This window comes from Fukomys damarensis, unplaced genomic scaffold, assembly GCF_012274545.1.
Source record: "Fukomys damarensis isolate Sample0158 unplaced genomic scaffold, DMR_v1.0_HiC HiC_scaffold_16, whole genome shotgun sequence".
NCBI classification, from domain to species: Eukaryota; Metazoa; Chordata; class Mammalia; order Rodentia; family Bathyergidae; genus Fukomys; species Fukomys damarensis.
In genome coordinates, this window is record NW_022900928.1 from 102,802,184 (window position 1) to 102,824,204 (window position 22,021).

The window sequence follows — 22,021 nt, forward strand, 5'->3', positions numbered from 1 at the left end:
GAGACCAATTATTTGGAGATCACTTAAAAACAAGAGAACATGGGAAATGGATCCAAAAGCTGCTAGATGTTGCAAAGAAGACTAAACTAAGATTAACTGTAATTAGTGAAAAATCAGAAGATAACAAAAATTGCATTAAAAACCTGGTTAAAGAAATAATACCAGAAAACTTTCCAAATGCAGAGAGAGACTTTAACATACAAAAAAGTGAGACATATAGAACCCCAAATAGCCATGATTGGTAAAGAACGCTTCACAGCACACCATAGTCAAAATCCTGGAAGTCCAACACAGGACAGAATCTTGAAAGCTGTTAGAGGAAAACAGTAAGTCATTTGTAAAGGTATACCCTTTAGAACTACAGCAGACTTCTCAACATAAACCTTAATGGCCAGGAGAACTTAGGTTGAAGTTTTTCAAAAAAGAAAACAACTTCCAACTGAGATTGATATATCCTGCAAAACTATCTTTCAAAACCAAAGGAAAAATAATTTCTTTCCATGACAAAGAGCACCTTAAGAAATTCATGACCACCAAACCAACACTCCAAAAACTTCTCAAGGGTGTCCTAGGAAAGGACAATGGACTCAACAATGCCAGAAAGAATAATGGAATAATGAATACATCAGATGAGGGGGCAGTTAAGTAGAGGAGGGAAAGAAAGGAATCATTAACAGGAAAGAAAATGTAATGACAGGAATAAGACAATGTCTTCCAGTAATAATTCTCTGTGTGAATGTTCTCAACTCCCCTAATCGAAAGACATAGATTGTCATACTGAATCATAAAATAAAACCTAATGGTATGCTGCATATAAAAAACACATTTAATCCAAGAAGAAGTTCATAGACTGGAAATCAAAGGATAGAACAATGTTGTATGCAATAAGAACCCCACCAAAAGAAAACAGGAGTAGTTATCCTTCTTTGAGACAAAGACATCAAGCTAAAACTGATCAGAAGAAGCATATTGGGTAAGGAAATAATTCAACAGGAAGAGATCATTATTATAAACACCAAAAGGACCCAAGTTCAATCTCCAATACCAAAAAAACAAAAACAAAAAACATATATGCACCAGATACTAGCAATCCAATTTAATAATTAAATACCACTGGACATAAAAGATCAGAAAAACATTAACCTAGTTAGAGTGGGTGCCTCAGTTACTCTTCTTGTTGGTATGACAAAATACCTTACACTAACATTTATTTTGGCTCACAGTTTGTAAAGGTTTCAGTCCATAGTTGGTTGACCCCAAGGTAGGGTAGCATGGCAGAGGGGCATCAGAGAGGAGAAACAGTCCATGGCAGAGCAGGGAGGAGGCATCAACAGCAAGCAGCAAGCCTGCTGTCTTTCTGTCTTTTTATATTCCATCCAGGTCACAAGCCTATTGATTGGTGCCAACCACATCCAGGGTGGAGCTTCAATTATCCACATCCAGAACTTGCTAAACCAATTTAGCAATTACACACCTGAAATCCATATTCACACACCCTAAATCCAGCTACCTACAAAAAGCTTCACCTATGAATACTTGAGGCTTTGAGGAGACATCTAGATACAAGCCATAAAAATGAAGGATCTCATACCACACTGTCACAAATAGATCAACTAGACAAAAAACTTTTTTAAAATATCAGAGTTGAACCATACCATCATACAAATAGACTTAACCAATATCTACAGAGCATTCCACCCAACAACAACAGTGTACACTTTTTTCTCAGCAGAACATGGAAATTTCCCTAAAATAGACCACATACTGGCCCATAAAGCATGATTCAGTAAATATAAAAGAATTTAAATTCTTACATGCATATTATCAATTCATAGTACAATGAAACCAGAAATAAATAGTAAAAGAAACCACAGAAATTATCCAAAGACATGGAAATTAATAATATATTCTTTAATAATCAGTGGGCCACAGAAGAAATCAAGGAAGAAAGTATACTTTTCCTAAAATCAATGACAATACCAGCACAGCATACCAGAACCTATGGAACACAATGAAAGCAGACCAAAGAGGGAAGTTTGTAGCTGTGAATGCCCACATCACAAAAACAGAGCAAAACCAAATAAATAGCCTAATGATTCACCTCAAAGTCCTAGAAAAGGAAAAAATGGAAACAAAATATTTATAAATAGGGGAGGTTGAAGAGATGAGTGGGTAAAGGGAGGACTGGGGTAAGGGGAAAAAATGAGAACCAAGACCTGTCATGTAAAGGTACAAGATCCCAATAATGAATGTAACTGTACTGTATAATTTAAAAGTACCAATAAACTCAAGAAAAAAAAAGTCCTAGGAAAACAAGAACAATCCATATCCAAAGCTAGTATAAGGAAGGAAATTATAAAGATCAGAGCAGAAATTAGTGAAATCGATACTTTTTTAAAAATTAATGATTTAAACAAAATAGAGAAACCCTTAGCCAATCTTACCAAAAAAGAAGAAAAAAAACCCAACTCAATGCAACTAGAAATGAAAAAGGTGAAATCACAACAGACAGCACTGAAATTCAAAAGATTACTAGTAACTACTTAGAAAACCTGTACTCCAATAAGTTGGAGAATCCAAAGGAAATGGATAGATTCTTAGATACATGTGAATTACCAAAACTGTTCCAAAAAGCTATTAAAACTCTGAATAATTGAATAACAGGCAATGAGATTGAGGCAGTAATAAAAGGCCTATCATCTATAAAAGCCCAGAACCCAACAGATTCACCACTGTAATTCTATAAGAACTTCAGAAAAGATCTAACTCCTCAAACTCTTTAATAAAATCAAAAGGGAAAGAGTACTACCAAAAAAAAAAAAATGAAGCAAGTTAAAAAATCGTGTAATCACTTAATAGTTGCAGAAAAAGCCTTTGACAAAAATCTAGCATCCATTCATGATAAAAAAATCCTGAACAAAATAAGTATAGAAAGATCTTATCTTAATCTCATAATTTATGATAAAACTACTGCCAACATCATATTTCTCCAAAACTAGGAATAAGACAAGGGTGTCCACTATTACCACTCCTCTTCCTTATAGTACTTGGACCTTTAGTCAGAGAAATCATGCAAGAGAAAGAAATAAAAGGAAGAAGTTAGACATTATTTATTCAAAGATGACATGATTCTTTACATATAAGACCCAAAAACTTTCCACCAAAAGACTCTTAGAACTAGTAAACAAATTCACTAGCATAGCAGGAAACAAAAATCAATAGATTCCTTTACACCAAGAATGACCCTCTGAGAAGGAAATTAGGAAAATAATACCATTTGTGATACCTTTGAGAAAAATTACATACTTAGGAATTAACCTAACCAAAGAAGTAAAAGACCTCTACAACAGAAATTACAGTATGCTGAAAAGGAGATTGAAGAGAACATTAGAAAATGGAAATCTATCTATCCCCTGTTCCTGGATAGGCAAAATCAATATTGTCAAAATGGCTAGATTTCTGAAAATGATATATATAATTAATGCAGTCTCAATCAAAATACCAACAGTATTCCTCACAATAGTAGAGAAAACAATCCTAACATTCATATGGAACTAGAAGAGACCCAGAATAGCAAAAGCAGTTGGGCAACAAGAGCAAAATAAGAGTCATGACAATCCTGGATTTCAAATTATATTACAAGGCTGCGATAATAAAAACAGTATGGTACTGACACAAAAACAGACATATGGATTAATGGAACAGAATAGAGGATGCAGAAACAAGCCCAGGCACATTCAGCTATCTGATCTTTGGCAAAAGGACCTAAAACATACACTGGTGGACGTGTAGCCCAGGTCAGCCTTGAACTCACTGTGATCTTCCCTGCTTCAGCCTCCCCAGTGCTGGGATTATAGGCATGCTCCTCACCTCTGTACCTGGCTTTCATTTTCATTAACATTTTAATATAGTTACTACTATTACTGTACTAGAGTCTAGAGACCAAAATTTGTCCTACGTGGTGGAAGTTTCAGAAGAAAAAAAAATTTTTTTGAAAGATTTTACTGTTAAAACTTTTTTAAAAAACAGATTCATATTGGTTATGAAGAGGTACAAAGCAGGATTCATTTCACAAAGATCCACAAACTATGGCTTCTGATTTACCATATATGTTTAAACTCCAAGGTGGAGGAAAACTTTCTTCCAGGTGAAGAGAACATTTAAGAATACATGTGATTTACATGCCTGTAATATTTTGGTTGTGCATGTTTTGTTTTTTAAATTATTAAAGAATGTTTAAAGAAAAAAAACATACACTGGTGGAAAGATAACCTCTTTAGTAAATGATACTGGGACTACTAGCTATCCACATACAGAAGATTGAATTTAGACCTATATCTCTCATTATGTACTAAAACTAAAATTAAAGTGGATCAAAGATCTAAATATTAAAACAGAAACACTTAAATTCAGGGATTTAGCTCAGTGGCACGGCACCTGCCTCGAAAGCTCAAGGTCCTGAGTTCAATCCCCAGTACCATAAAATAAAAAAGCTGGCGATTTAGCTCAATGGCACCATGCTGGCCTCACAAGCACAAGGTCCTGAGTTTGATCCCCAGTACCAAAAACAAACAAACAAACAAAAAATAAGAAACAACCTCCTGGAAGATAAAGATAGGTAAAACTCTTACAGAACTAGGCATAGGCAAAGACTTTCTGAACAGAACTCTTGCACAAGAAGTAACATCAAGAATCAACAAATGTAATCATATCAAATTAAAGTTTCTGCACGGCAAAGAGAGCAATCAGAGAGTGAAGAGACAATCCAGAGAAGGCAGAGGGATGCCAGCTATTTCTGAGACAGAGGACTAATATCTAGAATATATTAAGAACTCAAACAATTAGACCCCAAAAATAAAAGACTTAATCAAAAAATAGACAACTGAAATGAGTAGACATTTCTCCGAAGATGTACAAATGGGCAATAAATACATAAAAAAATATTCAACATCTCTGACCATTACAAAAACGCACATTAAAACAACACTGCAGGGCCAGGAATTTAGCTCAGTGGCACTGTACCTGCTTAAAAAGCGCAAGGTCCTGAGTTCAATCCCTGCTACCAAAAAACAAAAAACAAACAAGCAAAAAAAGCAACACAGCAATTTTATTTTACTGCAGAAAAAAATGGCTATCAGCCAGGCATAGTGACGCATACTTGTAATCTCAGCACTCAGGAGGCTGAGGCAGGAAGATTGCCACAAGTTTGAGGCCATCCTGAACTATATAGTGAGTTCAAGGATAGCCTGAACTACATAGCAAGACCCTGTGTCAAAAAAACAAAAAAAGAAAAAAGAAAAAAAAAGAGAAAGAAAGAGAGAGAGAGAAAGAGAGAGAGAAAGAAAGAAAAGCTACAATTAAGAAACAAAATAACAAATACTGGTAATACTGCGAGGAAAAAGGAACACATACATTGTTGGTCAGAAGATCAACTAGTACAATGATTATAGAAATCATTATGGAGATTCCTCAAAAAGATAAAACTAGAAATTCCATTCAACTCAGCTCTTTCCCTGTAGGTATCTTCACGAGAGTTAAAATCATCATAATACAGTGATATATGTATATCCATGTTTATAACAGCACAATTCATAATAGCTAAACCTTGGAAGGGGCCCATATGTCTATCCACAGATGAAAAGATGAAGAATATGTGGTATTTCTACACAGTGGAGTACTAATCTGCCATAAGGAAGGATAAACTCAAGTCACTTGTAGAAAAATGGATTCACCTTAAGTCCATAATGTTAAGTGAAACTGATCAGAAAAACAAGCTTAAATATTGCGCAGTTTCTCTGATATGAGAAACTCAAAGTATAAATAGATAGCAAAATGAAGATAAATAATAGGAAACAGGGAGATAGCTCTTTTGCAGATGGGAAAGGCAACAAGAGATAGAGGGAGGAGCATAATTAAGACACATTATGTCCACATACCAACTGCCCATGATGTAATCATCATGTACTGGAAACACGTACCAATAAGAATTTTGTGTTTTGTCCTAAACTAGGTTTTTCCCTGTTTATATCTTTCACCATTTCTTTCCATTGACATGGTAATCAAAAATAATAATTTTATGCTAATTTTAAAGCGTCTCACAGTTTCTGGATATCAGACAATAATATATTATGATAGTTGGATCCCTGAGTTTGGACAAGCTTTTAAGCAGTGTTTCTCTCCTAACATGAGGCTCCTGTCACCTCCATTTTCAAAGCTGAATGACACTAGCCAGGGAAATATGCTCTTCAGATCTTCCCTATCATCAATCACATATGCAGAATGAGACACTGAGGAGTCTCTAAAGTCTCGGCCAAGTGCAATGGAAGTTTCAGGCAGTAAAAACGTGGCCAAAACTCAACAACTGGGTCAGTCAAAACAGATTTCCTGTCTCGTGCAAGCAGGGCAGGCTGGGTTCTATAAAGGTCTCTAATGCAATAAAATATCACTGCAGAAGGTTAAAGAAGGCATTTGCCTGTCCTGAATGATAAATGCTAATGTTTAAAAGGGATTTCAAGTCTTTGAAAGGAAAAAAAGGAATGCTAAGGAGATTTTTCGGTAAGGACCCCAGTCCCTTCCCCCAAGATTTTAAGGTTACTTGTCAGGATTTTTTCCTTCTGCAAATTAAATAGTGATCTCCATGGTTAATTGTAAGCAGTGTGACAATGCCACCTCCAGCAAGAGGCTTGGACATGGGGAGAACATGACACACATGTTTGTTCACCAGGCAGGATAAATCAGCCACCTCCCAATCAGCCAGGATCAAGGAAAGTGCTCTTGTTTTACTCTAATCCTCGCCTCCAAGTCCAAGGAGAGAAAACAATTCCAGTTCTTTTTTTATCTCCTAGGCCAATGGTTCTCAACTTCAGTGTGTATCAGAGAATCACCTAGAGGGAAAAAGCTTTCTTGGCCCTGCTCACCAAATTTCTGACTCACTAAATCCGGGCAGAGGCTGGAGAACTGAATTTTTAGTAAATCCCAGGGTGATTTCGATGTTGGTGATCCAGGGAATCACAGTTTCAAATCGTGGTCTGGAGCCTTGCTTCTAGTATATATTTCTCTAAATTTGATGGCATCTCTTTAACCTGTTCTTTTAAAAATAATACGGGTAAGCCAGGTTTGGTGGCTCACGCCTGTAATCCCAGCACTCGGGAGGCTGAGGCAGGAGGATCGCTGTGAGTTTGAGACCAGCCTGGGCTACATAGTGAGTTCCAGGTCAGTCTCAACTACATAGTGAGACCCTGTCTCAAAAAATAATAATAATAACAACAACAATAATAATACAGGTAAGAAGAAGGCATTGGCAGGCAGGCACTGATTACGGAGTCTTACTCCCTGACTTCAAATCCTAGATATATGGTTTCAACTAAGTCATTGAATTTATCTGGGCATCTTTTTTCTTCATTTATGAAATAGGGATATTGATACTGATATAGGGTACCAAGTAATCCAAATAAGCAAACTAATCCAAATAAGGGAAATATTAGAACTCCAACTCACTAGATATCCGAAACTCAGAAAGTGTCCCCCCACACACAAGGTGCTTGGGTGTTTGCATCCCGAGTTGCATATTTGTCTTGTGGTGTGTCCGTGTGTGCGTGTGTGTGTGTGTGTGTGTGTGTGTGTGTGTGTGTGTGTTCCCGCCCTGGGCTGAGGCTGGTGACACTAGAAGTTCTGACAGTCTGAAAGTCCTCAGGCACAGGCCCTGGGGAGAAGGCAGAAAGTGAAAGCCTCTGGAACATGCCTCCCCGCCAACCATTAGGACTTCTCATTGTGCTCAGATTTTCTCTTGGCTGGGTTTCCTTACAGTCATGGTATTGAGAGGCAGTGAGGTAGTTAAGAGGAAGTCAGATCATGAGGACTGCAACCTCACAAGGGCATCCTTGCAGTTCCCAGGGAATGGGCTGGCTGCTGTGACAATGGTTTCTTGCAGAGTAAGGCCGGTTCCGGGCCCTACCTGCCTTCTGCTGAGAGGTCCTCTCAGGAAGCTGAGAAGGTGCTGGACCACGCTCTCAGACTTCTAGAACTGGATGCTAAAATAAACCTCTTTTGCCCAGGATCAGGGTCTGATAAGCAACACAAAATGGACTATGACATAGGTGAGCTCATAAGTGATAAAGATAAAAATATGTAGGACTGATAAATACCAAGTTTAAGGGACTAGCATCCTCTGCAGGGAAAGAGAGGTAGAGGTGATTATGTGTCTTAATCTGTTCTGTGCTGCTGTAACAGGACACCTGTGACCAGATAATGCATAGAGAACAAAAAACTGATTCTCGCACAGCCCTGGAGGCTGAAATCCAAAAGCAAGGTGCTGGCTCTGGTATGGGTGCTCTTCCCACATCCACATGTGGGAGAAGTAGAAGAAAGGAGAGAACACAGCTTGTCTTCCTAGGGCAGAAGGGGGAGAGAGCTAGCCCCACCCTGCAGGTCCCTTGATCGCAGCATTAGTATATTCATGTGGACAGAGCCAGCCTGACCCAAAAACCTTCCAACAGGCCCACTTCTAACACTGTGGCAGTGGGGGTCAAGTTCCAGCCCTGGGTTCTGGAGGAGACAAAAACATCCAACCATAGCAGTAAGTGATCGGATAAAGTCATAAGCTGTAACCAAATGTTTCATTTGTTTGTTTGTTTGTTTGAGACAGGGTCTCAGCTTGTTCAGGCTGGCCTTGAACCCACAATGTATCCCAGCTGGCCTCAAACTCATGGCCAACCTTCTGCCTCTGCCTTCTAAGTGCTAGGACTACAAGTGTGCACCACCACACTCGGCTCTAAATGTCCATTTCTATAGTGAAAAAATGTGAAGCTAATATGGCAAAATGTTAAAACTTTACAAAGCTACATGGGAAGTCCCTAGGTAATGATTTTACAGTACTTTTCTGTACTCTGTACATTTAAGACATTTTATAGATTTTTTTAAAGCAGCTAAAACTTGTGAGTTATGCAAAATTCTACTTTAGTTTGTTCCAGTGCTTCCTATACATCAGGTTATTTTACTAAGGGAAGTAAATCACCCTTCTCTTGTTCACAACTATGAAATGACAAGGTTTCAATTCTTAAGCAAAACGGTAAAATTACACCAAGATGGATCCTCAGCTTTTGGACAATACAAAATCGCCCCCTGCTGGTCCTATGACACCCTGTACTCAAATTGGCAATCGTGGAGAAGCGAATTCTTTAATGACAGCTTTTTCTGAGCCAGCCCTGTTAAAGAAGCCCTTAAAACCAGAAGTTATCATTACAGAATACCTTGGGCTGAACCTATATGGATTCTGGTACTCAGCAATTGCTTATCTGAGTGTTGAATATCTGCCTGTTAAATCATGTTTCTGTATGTGTATGTTGTAGAGACATTTCTTTTACGATCATCCTAATAAATTTAAATATTAATATTAAAAAGAAGCCCTTACAGAATTCCTCTTGTCATGAAGATATTTTAATCAGCCACCACCCTTCGTTAATGTTACATATTATGCAAAACAAAATGAAGTTGTTCATGAAAGATCTTGCCCCCTTCTGAGTCTGCAGGTTGGAAAAGGTGATAGAATAAATGTTTAGGAATGGCAGAAGGGACCCCAAGTCACAAAGAGGCCGCGATGGGGGCCAATGGCCAATTGAACATTGAAAAAATGGATTAACTGTGGTACTGTAAGGTTAGTCGTGTGGCATACATATGACTTCCTCATAGCATGACATTTTTAAAAATAGATTTGCTTTTCAATGCTATAACCACATTGGGAATATAGAAAAAATAAATCTCCCAAGCTGTCATTTCCTCTTTCTGATTTCTTTCTGATTCTTATCCATCCAGATTTTACTGAGTCCTAACACGCCTATGTTTTTAACTTGTCAGAACATCATCAATACTTTCCATATTGATTATCTTTTTAATCGTAATCTTAAATTTCAGAGTAATGTATCCTATGTTATTTCCCAAGTCTTCCTTGGTCAGCTGTTTCTAATTTTCTGTTATTAGCAGTAATGTAATAAATAAATTTTTGCAAAGCTTGTTTCTTTTTGTGAATTATTTCCTCATGATAAATACCCAAGAATGAGATTCTTGATCAAAGGCTAGAATATTTTCCTGGTTTTGTGGGGCAGGGGGTTCTTTGTTTTGTTTTCGTTTGGGGCTTTTGTTTTACATTGGTTTTTGTTTTGTTTTGTTTTGAAGCAGGGTCTCTAAAGTCACTGTTTCCCCGGGCTGGCCTCTTGCAGTCTGCTTACTCAGCCTCCTGGAGTACTGGTATTACAGGCTTGCACCACCATGCCCAATGATTTTTCTAGTTCTTGGATCACTTTCCCAAAGGATATTTTGATACTAAAGTTAATATCCCTTGCTCTGCTATCATGGTTCCTGCTTTCCTAGGCACATAAACCTCACGGCCCAATTTGCAGGATGTTGACTACTCCCTGGATAGACATTTTCCTTTGTCTGATCTCCCAGGGTAACCGCTGCATCCTTTACTGTTTTCACAGACCCAGAGCCAAGGAGTGTGACCCTCGACCCCCTCAGTGCTCCCCTGGGCAAGCACATCAAGACCACTGAGGCAGACACAGTAAAAAACATGTTGGTATTCAAAGTCAGAATGGCAGGGACTTCTCTACTTTCATACTTTTCTTCATTTGTAATTAATTTAATTTCTGTTTTTCTCTGAGACACACGAGAATTCTCAGCTGACAGCATGCAGAATGCTGGAATTAAAAGAAAGATAGCCACTGATTCAGCTCAGTGGTGCCACTGCCTGCTGCTGCCTCACAAGCACAAGGTCCAGAGTTTGATCCCTAGTACCAAAAAACAAAATAAAAATAAATAAATACATAAAAGTGAAATGCTCATGGAAGATTATGTTGTGATGAGTCCTGTACTTAAGCTACATGCTTAAGATGAGTGGGTAAAGAGTGAACTTTAACAATGGGATGCAGCTTTTTCCAATTGTCCAGATATCTGAGATCCACAGAGGTGCCCAGGAAGCCGGCTGTCTATCCATTCAACCCGGTTTTTCCTGTCAGTAGCACTCAGCCCCAAGCAAAGTGAGTACCACTGAAGGTTGCTGACATAGACTGAGGGCTTCTTGTATACCTTCTCTGTCCTTGCTAAGGGCTCTCTGGCCAGCAGTTTAGCCAGTCAGGCCAGGTCATTTGACCAGAGTCCCCAGCAGCTGCAGTACTGGTGCAATGTCTCTGTATTTGTTTCGGGGGGGAGGCAGGAGGGATTGTTGTTTTGGTACCAAGAATCAAACTCAGGACCTTGCACTTGCCAGGCAGGTGCATCACCACTGAGCTAAATCTCCAGCCCCTCTGTGTTTGCTAGTTTGTGTAGAGGCAGGGTCTTACTTTGCAGTTTAGGTTGATCTCGAACTCACTATGTAGCCCAGGCTAGCCTTGAATTCTCAGCGATCCTACTGCCTTAGCCTCCCAAGTGCTGTGATTACAGGTATGTGCCACCTTGCTTGGCTTATTTTATTTTGACAGTGTTTCACTACACACACACACACACACACACACACCCCAAGACTGGTCTCAAACTTGGGATCCTACCTCAGCCTCCTAAGTGCTAGGACTACAGTTATGTGCCACCATGACGGGCTCAAGGATAGTTTTTTGTTTTGTTTTTGGTTTGTGGTAAGAGAGATTGAATCTAGGGTCTTTGCATTGTACTAATACCCAGGCCTTTTTATTTTTATTTTGGGACAGGGCCTCATTAAATTCCCCAGTCTGGCCTAGAATTTTGCAATCCAGCAGGGCACGGTGGCGCATGCCTGTAATCCCAGCACTCAGGAGGCTGAGGCAGGAGGATCGCTGTGAGTTCAAGACCAGCCAGGGCTACATAGTGAGTTCCAGGGCAGTCTCAAAAAAAAAAAAAAAAAAAGCTTTGCAATCCAGCTATTTGAGCCTCCCAAAAAACTGGGATTACAGACGTGTGTCAACACACCCAGCTCATTTAAAAATGTTTGACAGCTTTTCTCACAACATATTCAAACTACTTAGTACTACAACAACCCACCATCAAAAAAGATGAAGTAAAGAAAAAATTTTATTGCTCAGGGGGGCAGAGGCTGAGGCAGAGGACTGCTGTGAGTTCAAGGCCAGCCTGAACTACATAATGAGACCCTATCTAAAAAAAAAAAAAAAGACATAAATAAAATACCCACAACAACCACTCTTCTCACTGTGACCAGGTTTCAGATTCAGTGTAGAGATTCTTAGACATGAAAGAAGAAGAAAATAAAGAGCACACAATCAGGTTTGCGGCACTCATTTGCAGGCTACCTGATCCTTAGGGGAAATGAAGGTTTTTCTAGCACTAAATTCTGAAGGAGACTTCTATGTTTTGTTTTGTTTTTTTCTAATAGAGCGACAGTGAATGACTTAGAGTCTTATATATTTACAGGAAATTCCATTTACCTCACTCAACAAATATTTCTCAGGTTTCCACAGTAAGGCCCTGTGCCCACCTCACTCAGTAAATACACTGGTTTAGCTAAAAAAAAAAAAAAAAAAAAAAAAACCTGCCTGGCCACAGGCCTAGACCTGGAGCACACAGTGTGGCTGTTGCTGGGCAGGCGTCCAGTGGCCTCTTCACCCACAGGCACAGTCAGGGGTGGAAATGACCAAGAGTAAATTCAGAGGGGTAAAGGAATAGAGAGGGCTGTGTGCTCCTGAGATGATCTTTCTTAAAGGGCACTCTTTTTTCCCAGGGAAGCCTTCAATGGAGGGAAAGGCGTATATACTTCGATGTCACTCACTTGCAGATATGAATACTGTGTCCCCACAAAGAGGCAAAGGGTGCTGCGTACTCTGAGGGTTAGGGTTTACGAAAAAGGTGATCTTCACGATCACCCCACCCAGGTGTCTGTTGAGGAAAAGAAAGTCAACCCCATATGTCATGTGCCCAGAACGGGGCCTTTCAGAAAACAGGTGCCCTGTTGCTTGTTCCCTTGCTCTCTTCCTCCTGACAGACTTCTCTCACTTGGTCCTGTTGGTTTGCTCTTTTCACAGGAACAGAGATGACGGAGCTCACTGCCTGCACGGAGCACTTCCTGCACCTGCATCTGAGTCACCCAAGAGCTCGGGTGTTGTGGATGTATCTTCTTTGCCAAAAGCAAAAGAAGTGAAAACTGAATCAAGACTTAACCAGCATGCACCAGCCAGCATCCATCCTGTGAGTGTAAAGTCCTGGGAATTGATCTAAAGACCCTTACCTGGATCCCATCAAGGCCACCATGTACAGTTGTCTAGGTTGCTCACTATACACAGGCACCTAACATAAAGGACTCAGGGGACAGAAGTCCATCTGCAGTCTGCTCACCAAGCCCTGCACTTCAGCATGGGGCTGAAGGACAGGGCCCCACTGCTAACTCCTGTGGAGGCAGCCATGACCCGACTTTTGCCCCCATCTCAGGAGGACCCTCACAACGTCCTGGCCCACAGGGAGAGTGCAGATGAATACAGATGTGCTGTCCTGTTTGAAGTTTCTAGAAAGTGAACAAATGCAACACTGAATGAAGTTGACCTCAGTTTGAAGTAATGATCCACTAATGATGTATCAAAGGCAAAAACTGCTGCAGTTGGTTCAGCTCTGTAGAATATGATTCAGCATGAAGAAAGGCAGCAGAGACAGGCTTGGTGGTTTAAACCTATAATTCCAGAGTTCTGGGAGGCTGAGACAGGAGGCTCACCAGTTCAAACCCAACCTGGACAACTTAGTGACTTAGCAGTACCGTATCTCAAAATAAAATAAAATAAAATAAAAAATGGTAAAACAAGGGCTGGGGATGTAGTTTAGTTCCTCTTTTCTTCCATGAAATTTTCTCTGGCCATTTTAAATCAAAGACTCAATCTTCCAATCTCTCCACTGGCTCTACAGTCTCTAAGACTCATTCTTCTGCTTCACCTGAAACTTACAAAAGTTCTATTCTAAGCCATTCTGTCACCTCATTCAACCTAGACCTCCTTTGATAGCTTTTTCCATTTCCTAGATGTACCATACCATAGTACTGCTCTATAATTTTTTACCTTTAGGAAAAGGAGTTAACTGACAAGACCAAGAGAAAGAAAAAAACCAAGACAGACAAGACCAAAGCACCCACAAGGAAGACAGAAGGAAAGGTGCTCAGGGAAGCAGAGACTGCAGGAGGTAAGAGAGGATGTCTGGGGAACAGCCCCAAGACTCTTGGTGCAGCCTGGATTCTACAAGATGGGCTCTTCGGAGATTGGACAAAGGGCTTTCACAATAGAGCTACATCCCCAGCCCTTTTTTATTTTTCATTTTGAGCTGGAGTCTTGCGCAGTCACTAAATTGCCCTGCTTTGTCTGGGCTTGAACTTGCCATCCTCTTGCCTCAGCCTCCCAGACTGCTGGGATTACAGGCATGTGCCACCACGCCTGGCTCAAACTTTCTATGTTGAGCCTCCTTGACTACCATGGCTGTGATGGTGTGGAAGCCACACTTCACAGCGCTAGCCCAGTGGACAGGGATGAAGGAGACTGGGAGTGGGGCCTAAGGGCCTGTGACCACCGAGATAGGAAATGAAATGGCAGAGCCTGCATTAGGAGCTCTGCAGACAGGACCCAGGAAATCCTCACATCATGGTACAGCTAGTGCTACTGTCGTATTCATGGAGCAGTCGAGGCTGTGATGCTGGGTGCTTGCATGAGGGCAAACAGTAAAAAGGTAAGGCTGGGCTTGTCCTTTTCTAGTCACTCTCCACTCTCAGCTATTACTGCTTCTCTGTGAACTCATAGCTGCAGGCTGAGCCTCCCTGCTCTGAACATACCTAAAGCTTTCTGAGTACCAACAAGATGCCCCAAGTGGTGGAATCCACTCCTGACCTCCTTTGGTGGGAGGCCATGGAAGTGCAGGTGCACTGAGAACAGTGAACACAGTTACCTGCAGGCTGTGTGCAGGAGGTGTGTGTGTGCGCATGTGCGCATGTGTGTGCATGTGTATGTACATGGAGCATAAATAAATCTCCTGTTGTAGACTTCGGTCCTATCCCCAAGATTTCTTATCATGAAAATGCATTTATTTCAAAATCAGAAAATATTCAAAATCCAAAACATGTCTGGTCCTAAACATTTCAGATGAGGGAGGTGAGAGCTGTTTGTCATGATGAGTGTTCAGGCAGGGAGTTTGGGGAGAGGGGCAGATGCAGAAAGTTGTGAATGGTCCTTTCATCCACTGTGCTCCCTCTTGGGACCCTGTGTTGTGTCTTAGAAGGAACTCAGATCTCTGTACTTCTGAAGACTTCCTTCATCTGCAACGTAACCATCCTTTACTGCCTACATAATTCAGAAAACCCTCCAAACAAATCACAAGCTGTTAGAAGGGACAACATTGGATACTCCTGGGACCAGATCTATTTTTGAGAGAATCCTTATGGCCTCAGAGGTGAACTGAGGAAGGAGCCTTAGTTTTAAACTTTACTAGGTTACAAAGCTACAGCCTCAAGTCAGATTCTCAGGAATTTCTGGCTGGGTCTACAGATCCTCACTGTAGAGTCTTTCCCACAACAGGTAAAATGGAGCTATTGTTTGTTCTTTTTGTGATGCTGGAGATTGAACGCAGGGCCTCACACATACAAAGTGTGTGCTGTACCACTGAGCTACATATTCAGCCAAAGAAACAGAACTTTTCAATAGCAGCGCTATGGAGTGACACTTGATCCAAATGGGATAAGGCAGTTTCTCAACAGGTGGTCCAACAACTGCCCTCCTCAGAACTTCACTGCCATGCATACTGCTGCTGACCCAGGTTCTGGGAGTGGCACTCCAAAACTGCACCCCAGGTAATTCCATCCTGCCCTGCAGTTCCAAGGTTACTGAAAAGGATGTGCACAGATCACATTTCCTTACCTTTGTCCCTAATTGTTTTCCCCTAGGCAAGTCAAAGGACACAAAAGCTGAAAAGAAATCAGAGCCAATTTCCAAACGAAGAGACCCAGGAGCCAAGAGGAAAAGGACACAGAAGGAAGTAAATGTGGAGATGGCCGCAGAACCAAGTGGGCCTGACATCACCAGTTCCAAGGAAACAGAGGGCACCTCAACTGGGGGTTTGCCCCCTGGGCACCCTAGTACAGAGGAGTCTTGGCCTTGTCCCATGTATGATGTTCAGGAGAGCTACGTTTCTATAGATGCAAGATCTTCACCTGTCCAGCCCACAGTGGTCACAGGCAGCATAGAAGCTGAAGAAGAAAGATGTGGTACAGCCCTTTCCCAGGTGAGCTCCAATGCTGTCTCCTGTTGTCTGCAACTACAGTCCCAGGGAGTGTACATGAGGATGACTACAATCCTCATGGGCTGTAGTTCTTGAGGCTTTCTGTGAGGCCTCAGAAGCACCAGGGCATGAATCCACCCCTCAGAGAGCAAGAGGTAGGTGCACAGCATCCACCTGTGAGTGATTCAGGGGTCAATATCAGGACAGGTCGATGATGGCTGGCAGAAGCAACCACAGACCCTTGGCCTGGCGCAGAGCTCGCCCATCACTCACCTCCAGAAGCCCTTTTCACATCTGCTTCTCTGCAGTACCCAGCTAGGCCAGAGGCACCTCAAACACGCACATCTACTTTTTACAAATCTTTTTTTATCGATACATATTTGCAGTGCATAATGATTGCATTCATCATTCTTTTCTCATCTCCCCACCTCCCCTCCCTGCAATCTACCTTTACAAGGTGCTTTTTCACACAGACGTCACAGGAGCCTTGAATCGAATGTGATGGTCCAAAAAGAAAAAAAATCACTCTTGAAATTCTCTGGTTAGTCAAAAAAGAATGACACAGAGATACTTCACTTCTCAGTAAAACCACCACAGACCAATTCCCTCTAACTTTGAAATGTGTCACTTATTTCTTCTACTGAGATGCAGGTGCTAAATGACACTTAGAAGTCTTCCATCCAAAATAAGTAGCTTGAAACACCATCATCGTGTCTCCCCCAAAATAAGACCTAGCTGGAAAATAATCAGCCTTGAAAACTAGAGACCAAAAAGGCCAGTGCCCACTGGCCTATCCTTGCTTGACCTGCCTCACAAAATAGGCACCGAGCAAGAGGATGGTGGTGGCAGATGAGGCATGGATAGAGGCCGTTGGGGCTGGCATTTTTCATCTCTAGTTTTCAAGGCTGATTATTTTCTTGTTAGGTCTTATTTTCAGAAAAAGAAGGCACCACTAATACACACACAGCTAAGCCTCCAACACTAAGTTTGACTATGTTGCATGTGCACGGAGCAGATGTTGGCTTGCTTCCCCTTTACAGCCACACCTGAGAGCAACTATCAAGAGTCTTGGTTTGAACTCCCAGTTGTACATCGTTTGCCGGAAACTGCACAGCCAGAGTGGTTGAGCCAAGACTCAAACTCAGGTCCTTTAATTCCAGGAGTGTTCTTGTCACTATTTTAATTATTTATTTTATAGTGTAGTGAAATCTTTCAAAAAGATTTCACCATTTTCCTTTATAGTTCACAGACCTACCCTCTCAGCTGTCTGGAATTCTGCTCTGCACAACAGATGAAAATTTTAATCTGTAAACAGAACTTTTCTGAGCCAGCTAGATCACAGAACTTCTTAGATCTATTGTCAGTTTATAGCGTTATGCTGCCTCTGCAAAGGCTAAAAAGCAAATTTCACTGCATGTTGGGTTCCCGTGGAAGAATCAATTCTCAAAGTACCCCTCACAGGTATATTTCTGAGTGAGTGGAAGAATTAGGAGAAAAAGAAAACTATAGAAATTGTCATATATGCTAAAAGAAAAAATTTTTTAGCCAAGCTTAATGGCACATGACTGTAATCCTAGCACTCAGGAGGCTCAGGCAAGAGAATCACCTTGAGTTCAATACCAGCCTGAGCCAGACATGGTGGCACACACCTGTAAATCCCAGCACTCAGGAGGCTGAGGCAGGATGATCGAGGATCATTGTGAGTTCAAGATCAGCCTGGGCTACATAGTGAGTTCCAGATCAGTCTAAACTACATAGTGAGACCCTGTCCCAAAAAACCAAAACAAACAATACTGGCCTGACCTACATAGCAAGACCATCACAAAAAAAGTTTAAAAAGTGCATTTTACAAGATTTAATGTGAGTCTGACCTCTCATAACTAAGATCACCTTTGGTCAAATGGCCCCTATCTACACCCTGTACTTCCAGCTCCAGCTCCAAGTTACATGTTAGAAGCTTTCTTTTCTTCTTTTTCTTCTTTTATTGTTTTGTTTTTGTGGTGCTGGAGATTGAACCCAAGTGCTAGGCAGGCACTCTACCACTGCACTACATTCCTAGCCTTTTTTATTTTATTTTGAGACAGGGTTTCACTAAGTTGCCCAGGCTGGTCTCAAATGTAATCCTCTTGCTTCAGCCACCCCAGCAGCTGGAAGTAGCATGTTCCACCTGCCTGGATAGAAGCTTTTTATTTATTTTTTAACCCAAGGAAGTCCCCTACATAGAGGTTTTCATTTTAGTTGTCTTAGTAGAGCTCTGGTACATCTAACATATTGCTAGGGTTGAGAACTCTAGAGCTATTATGTACTATGGTGGCACCATGACCATTTCAGTGAATCCTAGTAACAGCCTTCCATGAGGAAGACAATGTCAGGAAATTTAAATTGTGATTCCCAAAACCCAAAGCAAGTGAGAGAAACCCAAATCCAGTAGTTGGCCCCCAACACCCAAGATGGTGGTGGCAAAGTGTGGCATCTGCTGTTTCTCTGTGCTGCATGGACAACTCTGCTTTTGTCCTGAGCGCACTGTGGTCTCTCAGGCCCTCCTCACCCAGAGGGAGCAGGAAAAGGCAGCCCGGGACAGGCTGCGAGCACAGAAGGCTGAGATGAGGCTGCTGGAGGTGGAAAGGAAGAGGAGGGAGCAGGAGGAGCAGAGCCGCCTCCAGCAGGAGCAGCAGAAGAACGCAAAGATGAGGGAGGAGCTGGAGCTGGAGCAGCAGAGGCGCGCAGAGGAGATGCGGTGGGTCCACAGCTGAGAGACCTTGGGTGTTAGGAAACAGACAGGGAAAACGAGGCAAAGTGGAGGCTGCTAACCTGACATAAAACCACCCGTCTCACTTTGCTTGCTTAGTTACCCCGGGAACAACCTGGACCCCAGGGAAGCTGTGGTGTCTTGACCATTTGGGTTACTAAAAATAGATGTTCATGGGCAGTTCTTGGGAAGGCTTTGGGACTCAATCTAGCCAACATTTGTTGAGTCCCTGCCACACCACATGGCACCAGGCCTCTGAGGCCTAGACTCTCATTTCCACACCTGGAGTTTCAGAATCCATGTGGAGATGGAAGCTCTGAGATGTCAGGCCTCTCCCCCAAGGCACAGAGCTGTGTACTGAAACCTCACAGCTTCTCTTCTAGATGTCGTTTTCTTGCCTCTGTTCTTTACTCTTGGCTCCCTTAGAAACCTGCTGTCCTCTCAGGAGGGGATGTTCTCAGGACCCACAAGCTGCAAAGCGTTCCCGGGGCACTGCCCACTGACTTGTCCAGGGTTCTGGGCTGTCTCCCTGACTCTCTGGTGTTTTCCCAGCTTGAGGAAACAGAGACTTGAAGAAGAACAGCAGCAGGAGGAGTCAGAGAGAAAGCAATGGCTCCAGTGGCAGGTGGCCCAGGAGAGAGCCCAGCAGCAGCAAGAGGAGCTCCGCAGGACAATGCAAGAACGACAGAGAAAAAAACAGCAGGAGGAGGCCGAGAGGGCTGGTGAGGAAGAGTCTCAAGCTCTTTCCATTGCTCATCTATTTGAGGCAGAAATATTTTTATCCCTTTGTGGGTGTTCATGTGTTCCTAGTTTAGGCATGAGTGCATGAAGCACTCCAAACATATAAGCCATTTTTTCCAAAGTGATTATTATGTGTGACTACAGTGAGCTGACCTAGAAGTCAGAATCTAAAAGGAAAGACCTGCTATGGAGGCAGCTCCAGGGTCCCACTCCCTATCTGGTAATCTGCCGATGGGACCTGGCCCCTCTTTGACTTTCAGCACTGCCTGGGAGCTGTCTAAATTGGACACATAGACCTTCTGCTTGCTTCCTACCCCAGGAGATGGAGACACAAATTCCTGGATAGCCACAAGACACAGTTGCAAGTACTGATGCTGAAAAGCTTTCTAGCCTGCTTTTGAGGAAGATATAGGGGCTGTAGTAGGTGATCTGTGGCCACTTCCTGGTTCTGGCTCTTAAGATGAGCCAAGTTTCTCTCACCCTGATCTGACCTCTTCTCCAACCCAGCTGCATTCCACCCCATGCAGCAGACTGTGGAGAAATCTTTCCTGGGGCTTTGTATTAATTGCACAATGTACTGCGTGTAGTAGGTGCTTGATAAAGGACTCAGATTAGTAAATTAACCCCCAGGTAACCCCACAGAGGGTTTGGCAGCTCAATAAACTGCAGAATTGCTCAGAGTCCCTAGGAATCACAGGTTTGAGAGTTGGATAAGAATATGGATTTCCCTAATAATGTGCCTTGCTGAGCAACCTCCCACACCTCATTCTGCAGAGGCAGAGAAGCAAAGGCAGAAGGAATTGGAAATGCAGTTAGCAGAAGAACACAAACGCCTGATGGAAATGGCAGAAGAAGAACGACTGGAGTACCAGCGGCAGAAACAGGAAGCAGAAAAGAAGGCTCTCCTGGAGGCCGAAGAGAGGAGGCAGAAGGAAGAGGAAGCAGCCAAGGTAGCTCTGGAGGAAGCTATGAAACAAGCCCAGGAACAAGCCAGGTATTACATATGTGGACAAATACGGGCCAGAGGCAACCCTCCTTGCACTGCCCCAAACAAGCAGTTTCCCCCCATGCTCCTCCCCATAATGCAGTGGTTTGGAAGACTAAAATGCAAGGTGATTCTTTGGCAGCAAATGTCACAGAATTCCCTCATGGCTTGTAGAACTTATACTAAAGTTAGAAGGGAGATTACTGACCATTTATCTCAATCCTCTGGCTTACAGGTAAGTGAGACCCCTGGTTTACAGGTGAAAAGAGCAAGTTCTAGGGCTGGAAATGTAGCTGAGGGGTAGAACACTTGTCTTGCATGTGAGACTTTGGGTTCCATATCCAGGAAAGAGAGAGAGAGAAAGAGACACTCAAAGAGGGGAAAGATGTTGATCAGGGCTGACCAGTCAGTTGCGGGCAATGCCAGGACCAGATCTAAGACCCTCTGACTGTGAACCCACTGCATTTATGAAGTGCCTACTGAGTATATTCTAGATGCTGGTTATTTAGAAGTGAGCAAGGCAAACAAGATCTCTTCTCTCAGTGATACTTACATTCTAGGGAGAAAGACTCTAAGCAAATAAAAATACGTTTTTTAGCTAGCAACAAATGCTTTGCAGAAAATTTAAAAGATGTGACCAGGAGTGCAAGAGGTTTAGACTGGTCAGCAAGGCAAGACCTCTCAGAAGAGGTATCAGCTAAGGTGAGATTTGAATGACAAGGAATTAGCCACACAACCATCTGGGAGAAAAATATTCCAGCAAGTAAACCAAAGTGCATCTGAAGACAGTTATGAGATCAATTGCACACACCTTTAAATACCACATTGTTTTTCTGGTGTGAGAAACTGAAAGTGGAAATAAGGACTCAAATGTATAATGGAGGTTGGGAAATGGGAAGTGTTCAAAGGATAAGGAGAACAAGGGAGGAGAGAGGGGGAAAAGGAAGGGACAAGAAAAAAAGTGAAAATAGAAAAAATGGAAACAAAGCTTTTGTACATAGGGAGGAGAAGGGACTTGAGGGGGCCATGGAATAAAATAAAGTAAAATGTATTTTAAAAAGTAGAAAGAGATGAGATTGACATGCTGGAAAATTGAAAGAAAAAAAAAATCATGGCTGGAATGAAGTGAGCTAGGGGCAAATGATACTTCCAGATGAAGTCAGAGAGGTGGGCCAAGACCAGATCTAATGAGGGCCTTGTCAGAAGAAAGAGCACAGAATCAAAATCACCCAGGGATAAGAGCCAAGGATTTTAGCTTAATGGCACTGTGCCTGCCTCGTGAGCACAAGGTCCTGTGTTCAATCCCGGTACCAAAAAAAAAAAAAAAAAAA

The 22,021-nt window shown here is 42.1% G+C and overlaps 1 protein-coding gene across 1 annotated transcript in view; it reads left to right on the top strand.

Annotated features, from left to right (window-relative positions):
• The window catches only part of Kiaa2012 (KIAA2012 ortholog), a 119,052-nt gene that overhangs the window by 95,325 nt on the left and 1,706 nt on the right, over positions 1–22,021 (top strand). The window contains exons 16-22 of the mRNA XM_033764539.1: positions 10,476–10,566; positions 12,999–13,161; positions 14,022–14,136; positions 15,881–16,218; positions 18,753–18,952; positions 19,517–19,686; positions 20,480–20,699. Of these exons, the coding sequence (XP_033620430.1) occupies positions 10,476–10,566; positions 12,999–13,161; positions 14,022–14,136; positions 15,881–16,218; positions 18,753–18,952; positions 19,517–19,686; positions 20,480–20,699 (1,297 nt within the window). The remainder of the gene's footprint in view (positions 1–10,475; positions 10,567–12,998; positions 13,162–14,021; positions 14,137–15,880; positions 16,219–18,752; positions 18,953–19,516; positions 19,687–20,479; positions 20,700–22,021) is intronic.